We start from the raw sequence: 7197 nt of genomic DNA on the forward strand, positions 1-7197 counted from the left end.
GACCCGCCCCGTTCCCGCCCCGTTCCCGCCCGGCAGGCGGCGCGCAGGACCCGCCCCGTTCCCGCCCCGTTCCCGCCCGGCAGGCGGCGCGCAGGACCCGCCCCGTTCCCGCCCCGTTCCCGCCCGGCAGGCGGCGCGCAGGCGCGGCAGGCTGGCGTCCGCGGGGCGGGAGGCGGCCCGTTGCCCTGGAGACGCTTTCCCAGCTGCCCGCCGCCGCCCGCCGGGCCTTCACCGCGAGCCGCGCCCGCACCGAGAAGCCCGGCCATGGCCGCGTCCGCCGCGGTGTCCTCGGTGGGCGACGTGGTGTCTGAGGCCGAGAAGAGCTCAGCGGAGCCCGAGAACACCTATATTCTGCGGCCTGTTTTCCAGCAGAGGCGGGTAGAGGACGGGCTGTGGCGGGGCGACCCGGAGCGCGCGGGTCCGAGGGGCGGAGGGAGGCCGGAGCGTGGCCCTGCCCGGACGTCCCGACGCCTCTCCGGCTGCAGGGGGCGGAGGGGGCGCAGGGGGCGGAGGGGGCGCAGGGGGCGCAGGGGACCCAGGGGACCCCGTCCGCGGCCTCGGTGCTCCGGAGCGCGTCAGGCTGGCGCCGCGGGAACGGCTGGCTCCGGGAAACTGAGGACACGGGCAGAGTAGAGAGAGGCGGGAAGCCAGCCGTTCCGCGGGGTGTGCACGCGTGTGCCAGGGTGTGCATGGTCCACCCAGGCGGGATCGGAGGCCCTGAGACGGCGACACCTGGCCAGGATTAAGGCTCATGGGCCAGTGCAGCGGGCACGCAGCGAGGTCTGTAAGATCGCTGGATTTATACACACACACACTACACATACCACGCACACACACATACCACACACAACACACATACCATGGACACACACCACACAGACATACACACACACACAATACACATACCACAGACACACCACACACAATTCATATACCACGCACACACACCACACACACGCCACACACACATACACACACAATACACATACCACGGACACCCCACACACACACCACACACAATTCATATACCATGCACACACACAACACACACACATACACACACACACAATACACACACCACACACACACACACACACACAATACACACACCACACACACACACACACACACAATACACATACCACGGACACACAAACACATTACATACACACCACACACGTACAGGTACACATACACAATATACATACCACGGACACACACCACACACAATACACACACACACACACACCCACACACATATGTACACATACACAATACACATACCACACACACCACATACACACACACACCCAATACACGACACGCATACACACCACACACATACACACCACACACACACACCACACACATACACACCACACACATACACACAATACATACACCACATACACACGCACACACACATACACATGTACACACACATATACACACACTCATACCCCCACCACACACTCACATCACACGCACACACACACTCACAGATTTTTTTAAATGTCCCAGTCTCCTCTGCTGTTTGAAACTGGATTGCTGAATCTGATGCTGGGCAAGTATTTGAAGACAGAAATTTTGACCATAATATGATGCAAATTTCTTTCCTTTATTTATTTTTATTCTCTTGGTAACCCACAGAAAAAGTGATATAAATTTCATACAGGATTTTTCCCTTGGGTAGAATGAACACAGAAAAAGATATGCTCAGTTATTTGGTAAAAGGTTCTTAAATGCCCAGAATGCTGTACAGCCATATTTTTATTTTATTTTGTGAACGAGTGCAGAACAAGATTAACAACAAATATATATGTTGTGTGGGGCAGAGGGGAAGATCAGAGGCTCATCTCTGGATGTATTGAGTTGCCCAGTAAACATGCAGATGGAGTTTGTGTTGGAGTATGTGTTGAAGTTCACTACAGGTCCAGGCCGGCATTTGGTTTGTCTTAATTTGTTTGTATTTTATACAAATATGTAAAAGAAGGATTACATGGTTCTAATGACAAAAAGATGAGAGAAGCTGAGATATGAAGGTAAGTTGGGGCTTTGGAGGCACCGACTAGATGTTCACAAATTGCCCCATTCAGGTTCAGGCCCTCTGTGGTTAAAGACTGCATCCATGCTGTGCTCAAGCAGGAACTGGCAAACGCTGAATATGCTCCAGAAGAGATGCCTCAGCTCACAAAACATTTATCAGAGAACATTAAAGAGAAATTGAAAGGTAATCATGGTGATAACTGGAAATGACTTATTCTCTTCAAACACTCAGTATTACCCATTTGCTCCTTCTCCATCTTTAAACAAAGAACATTGGGGCCAGGGATGGTGGCTCATGCCTGTAATCCCAACACTTTGAGAAGCCAAGGCAGGAAGATTGCTTGTGCTCAGGAGTTGAATACCAGGCTGGGCAACATGGTGAGACTTCATCTCTATTAAAAAGCAAAATAAAAGAATTAAACATCTCTATTAAAAAATAAAAAATAGAACATAAGCTGTGGATTCTATTAAAGACAAATTTTTACTCAGTGTCTTGTCTTCTCTAATTATTTGGTGACTTCTTTTGTTGTTGAGATGGAGTCTTGCTCTGTCACCAGGCTGGAGTGCAGTGGCAGGATCTCGGCTCACTGCAACCTCCACCTCCTGGGTTCAAGCGATTCTTCTGCCTCCCCAGTAGCTGGGACTACAGGTGTGCACCACCATGCCCAGCTAATTTTTGTATTTTTAGTAGAGATAGGGGTTTCACCATGTTGGCCAGGATGGTCTCGAACTCTTGACCTTGTGATCTGCTCAACTTGGCCTCCCAAAGTGCTGGGATTACAGGCGTGAGCCACCGCGCCCAGCCTGGTGACTTTTACTCATGTAAATTTTTGCACATGGTGGGAAAGAGTAGAGATGTAAAATAAAACATTGTAGGGAACCACTGTCCAAAAAATCTTAGTGTTCAGAAAGGCCAGGAAGTACAGGGGCTCCATCCCCCACATTTCTTGGTTGTTCTTCCCCCATGCTATAGATTCCTTAGCCTGGCATTTAGTACTCAGAGTCCTTCTCCCTAATCCTTAACTACTTCCCTTGCTCAACCCTCCTCTCCTGCCAAATTCTGCATCTGTAGAGCATACTTTGTGCTTTTCCTACCTCGTTCTCTTTGTCTGTCTCTGTTGTTTTGTTTTGTTCTTGAAATAGGGTCTTGCTCTTTTGCCCAGGCTGGAGTGCAGTGGCATGAACATGGCTTACTGCAGCCGTGACCTCCTCTCTCAAGCCATTTTCCCACCTCAGACTCCGAAGTAGCTGGGTCTACAGACTTGTGCCACCATGCTTCGCTGAATTTTTAAATTTTTATAATTTTTTGTAGAGATGGGGTTTTGCTATGTTGTCCTAGTTGATCTTGAGCTCCTGGCCTCAAGTGATCTTCCCACCTAGGCCTCCCAAAGTGCTGGGATTACAGGCGTGAGCCACGGTACCTGGCCTCTCTCTTTTGTTAATAATGTTATACCATCTGAAAAGTGAAAAGTTTTTTTAGAGACAGAGTCTTGCTCTGTTGCCCAGCTGGAGTGCAATGGTGTAATCTCAGCTCACTGCAACCTCTTCCTCCTGGGCTCAAATGATCCTCCAACCTCAGCCTCCCAAGCAGCTGGAATTACAAGAGTGTACCACCACACGTGGCTAATTTTTTATTTTTAGTAGAGACAAGATTTTACCATGATGGCCAGGCTGGTCTTGAACTCCTGGCCCTCGAGATTTGCACACCTTGGCCTCCCAGAGTGTTGGGATTCTAGGCATGAGCCACCATGTGTTTCTATCTGCTCTTTTTAGAAGACACCAGTGTTTGAAGGGAAGGAATATCTTTGTAAAAGTGACACATACTTATTGTAATCTAGGCAATACAAAAAAAGTATCCATAAAGTTTTAAAATATTAACGGTGGGCAGGCGTGGTGGTTCACGCCTGTAATCCCAGCACTTTGGGAGGCTGAGGCGGGTGGATCACCTCAGGTTAGGAGTTCAAGACCAGCCTGGCCAACATGGTGAAACCCATCTCTACTAAAAATACAAAAAAACTAGCTGGGCGTGGTGGCGGGCACCTGTAATCCCAGCTACTTAGGAAGCTGAGGCAGGAGAATCGCTTGAAAACGGGAGGTGGAGGTTGCTCATGCCAGTGTGCTCCAACCTGGATGACAGAGTGAGACCCTGTCTAAGAACAAAAACAAAAAAACCACACACACACTAATATTAGGTCAACATGACAACAGACTTTTCTGTGTATCTTTACAGACAAATTACAATAGGATACTGTAGACGTATTTCCCATAGTCATGTAATCATTCTGTAACTGGATCAGTTGCCTACTGTTCAGTTCTTTAACCATGCCATTTTCATTGTTGAGTTCTTAATTTCTTTTCTTTTTTTGAGACAGGGTCTTTCTCTGTCACCCAGGCTGGAGTGCAGTGGTGTGATTTCGGATCACTGCAGCCACTACCTCCCGGGCTCAAGCAATTCTCCTGCCTCAGCCCCCCAAGTAGCTGAGATGAGTTCTTAATTTCAACCCTTAGATGATGAAATTTGGTTGTAAGATGTTTTCAGAAAGGACTTAGAAATGTTGTGGGTTCTTCGTGTTTGAGAATGCCTGCCTCTTTTGCCTCACACCTGTAATCCTAGCACTTTGGGAGGTGGAGGCCAGTGGATCACCTGAGGTCAGGAGTTTCAGACCAGCGTGGCCAACATGATGAAACTCCGTCTCTACTAAAAATACAAAAAGTAGTCGGGCATGGTGACACATACTTGTAATCCCAGCTGCTTGGGAGGCTGAGGCAGGAGAATCACTTGAACCCGGGGGGCCTGCAGTGATCCAAGATGGTGTCACTGCACTCCAGCCTGGGTGACAGAATGAGACTCCATCCCCCATCTCTCCCCCCAAAAAAGTAGAATATACTTTTGATAAATATAATACTTTTGAGGTAATAATTTGTCTTCTTGACTCTTGTCTTCTGACATTCAATGGTAACTTGTCTGCCAAGAAATCTGAGGCCAGCTTGATGTTCTCTGCTTAAAGAATTCTTGCCTTTGGCTGGGCACAGTGGCTTGTGCCTGTAATGCTGGCACTTTGGGAGGCCAAGGTGGGTGGATCACCAGAGGTCAGGAATTCGAGACCAGCTTGGCCAACATGGTGAAAACCAGTCTCTACTAAAAAATCAAAAATTAGTCAAGCATGTGGTGGTGTGTGCTTGTAATTCCAGCTACCAGCAGGGCAGAGGCAGGAGGATTGCTTGAGCCCAGACGAGATTGCAGTGAGCTGAGAGCCTGCCACAGCACTCCAGCCTGGGCAACACAGCGAGACTCCATCTAAAAAAAAAAAATTAGCCCAGTGTGGTGGTGGTCGACTGTAGTCCCAGCTACTAGGGAGGCTGACACAGAAGAATTGCTTGAACTCAGGAGGTGGAGGTTGCAGTGAACCAAGATCGTGCCACTGCACTCCAGCCTAGCGGCAGAACAAGACTCTGTCTCAAAAAGAAAAAAAAAAAAAAATCCTCACCTTCACCTTTATGGTCAGTAGCTTTTCTAAAGATTCTGACTTGCCAATGAGCATTTCATTTATTTACTTATTTTTAGGGGATGGAGTTTTGCTCTTGTTCCCCAGGCTGGAGTGCAGTGGCCGGATCTCAGCTCACCGCAACCTTTGCCTCCTGGGTTCAAGCAGTTTTCCTGTCTCAGCCTCCCAAGTAGCTGGGATTACAGGCATGTGTCACCTCGCCTGGCTAATTTTGTATTTTTAGTAGTAGAGATAGGGTTTCTCCATGTTGGTCAGGCTGGTCTCGAGCTCCGGACTTCAGGTGATCTGCCTGCCTCGGCCTCCCAAAGGGCTGGGATTACAGGAGTGAGCCACCACACCCGGCCCCCAATGCACATTTTATAGCTTTCAATCTGGAGGCTTTATTCTTTCCATATAAAGGAAATTTCCTTATATCTCTGAATATATTTCCTATTCCATTTGATACTTTCTCTTCTTCAGGCCACCAAATATTGTTATGTTTTGCCATCTTTGTCTTCTATATTTATTAGTTTTTCCCTGCCATAATTTTTAATTTTTTTCAGACAGGGTCTCATTGTGTCGCCCAGGCTGGAATGCAGTGGCACCGTCTTGGCTCACTGCAGCCTCAAGCAAAACTCCCCCCTCCACACCTCCCAAGTCGCCGGGACTGCAGCGCCTGCCACCACACATGGCTAATGTTTGTGTTTTTTGTAGACAGCGTTTTGTCATGTTGCCCAGGCTACTTCGTTTTTTACTGACATTTACTTGTGATTTTCTTAAACCAGTAATTTAGTTTTTCATTTGTGTCTTTTCTTTTGCCATTTTGAAAAGATACTAGTTCTGGAATGGTATTTTCTGGGTATTCAGTTTGTTCCCTAGGGCTGTGGTCTTTCTTCCCTTTCTGTTGCTTAATAACCTGATTGAGGCTGGGCGTGGTGGAACACGCCTGTAATCCCAGCACTTGGGGAGGACACGGTGTGTGGATTGCCAGAGCTCAGGAGTTCGAGACCACCCTGGGCAACATGATGAAACCTTGTCTCTGCTAAAATACAAAAAATTAGCTGGGTATAGTGGTGTGCGCCTGTAGTCCCAGCTACTCAGGAGGCTGAGGCAGGAGAATTACTGAAACTGGGAGGCAGAGGTTGCAGTGAGCCAAGATCGTGTCACTGCATTCCAGCCTGTGGCAACAGAGAGAGACCCTGTCTCAAAAAAAAAACCAAAAACAAAACAACAAAACAACAACAAAACGGCTGGGCTTGGTGGCTCAGGCCTGTAATCCCAACACTTTGGGAGGCCGAGACCAGCCTGGGCAACATGGTGAAACCTTGCCTCTACTAAAATACAAAAATTAGCCGGGCATAGTGGTACATGCCTGTAATCCCAGCGACTCAGGAGGCTGAGGCAGGAGAATCACTTGAACTGGAGAAGTGGCGGTTGCAGTGAGCTGAGATCATGCCTCTGTACTCCACTCTGGGGACAGAGCAAGACTCCCTCTCAAAAAACAAAACAAATAATAACCTGATTGAGTTCTTCTTTTTTTGAGTTCGTAAGTTTATGATGTTCTATATTGTGAATTAATTGTGACGAATAACTCTTTGTTCCGTGATTTGTATTGTTTCCTAGTTTGAATTTTTTTTTTTTTTTTTTTTTTTTTTTTTTTTTTTTT

At 48.0% G+C, this 7197-nt stretch overlaps 1 protein-coding gene across 3 annotated transcripts in view; it reads left to right on the forward strand.

Annotated features, from left to right (window-relative positions):
• The first annotated feature begins 152 nt into the window (after positions 1–152).
• DYNLT2B (dynein light chain Tctex-type 2B) overlaps positions 153–7197 on the forward strand; it is a 20946-nt gene continuing 13901 nt past the window's right edge. Inside the window, exons 1-2 of one of the 3 annotated variants that reach the window (XM_017540995.1) lie at positions 153–374; positions 2097–2230. In XM_017540995.1, coding sequence (XP_017396484.1) covers positions 265–374; positions 2097–2230 — 244 coding nt within the window. In that variant the 5' untranslated portion in view covers positions 153–264. Of the gene's footprint in view, positions 380–2083; positions 2231–7197 lie in introns of all 3 variants that reach the window. The other 2 variants (XM_017540994.2, XM_037742923.1) reach the window with 2 other exon arrangements.

Source organism: Cebus imitator, unplaced genomic scaffold (genome assembly GCF_001604975.1).
Source record: "Cebus imitator isolate Cc_AM_T3 unplaced genomic scaffold, Cebus_imitator-1.0 Scaffold129, whole genome shotgun sequence".
NCBI classification, from domain to species: domain Eukaryota; kingdom Metazoa; phylum Chordata; class Mammalia; order Primates; family Cebidae; genus Cebus; species Cebus imitator.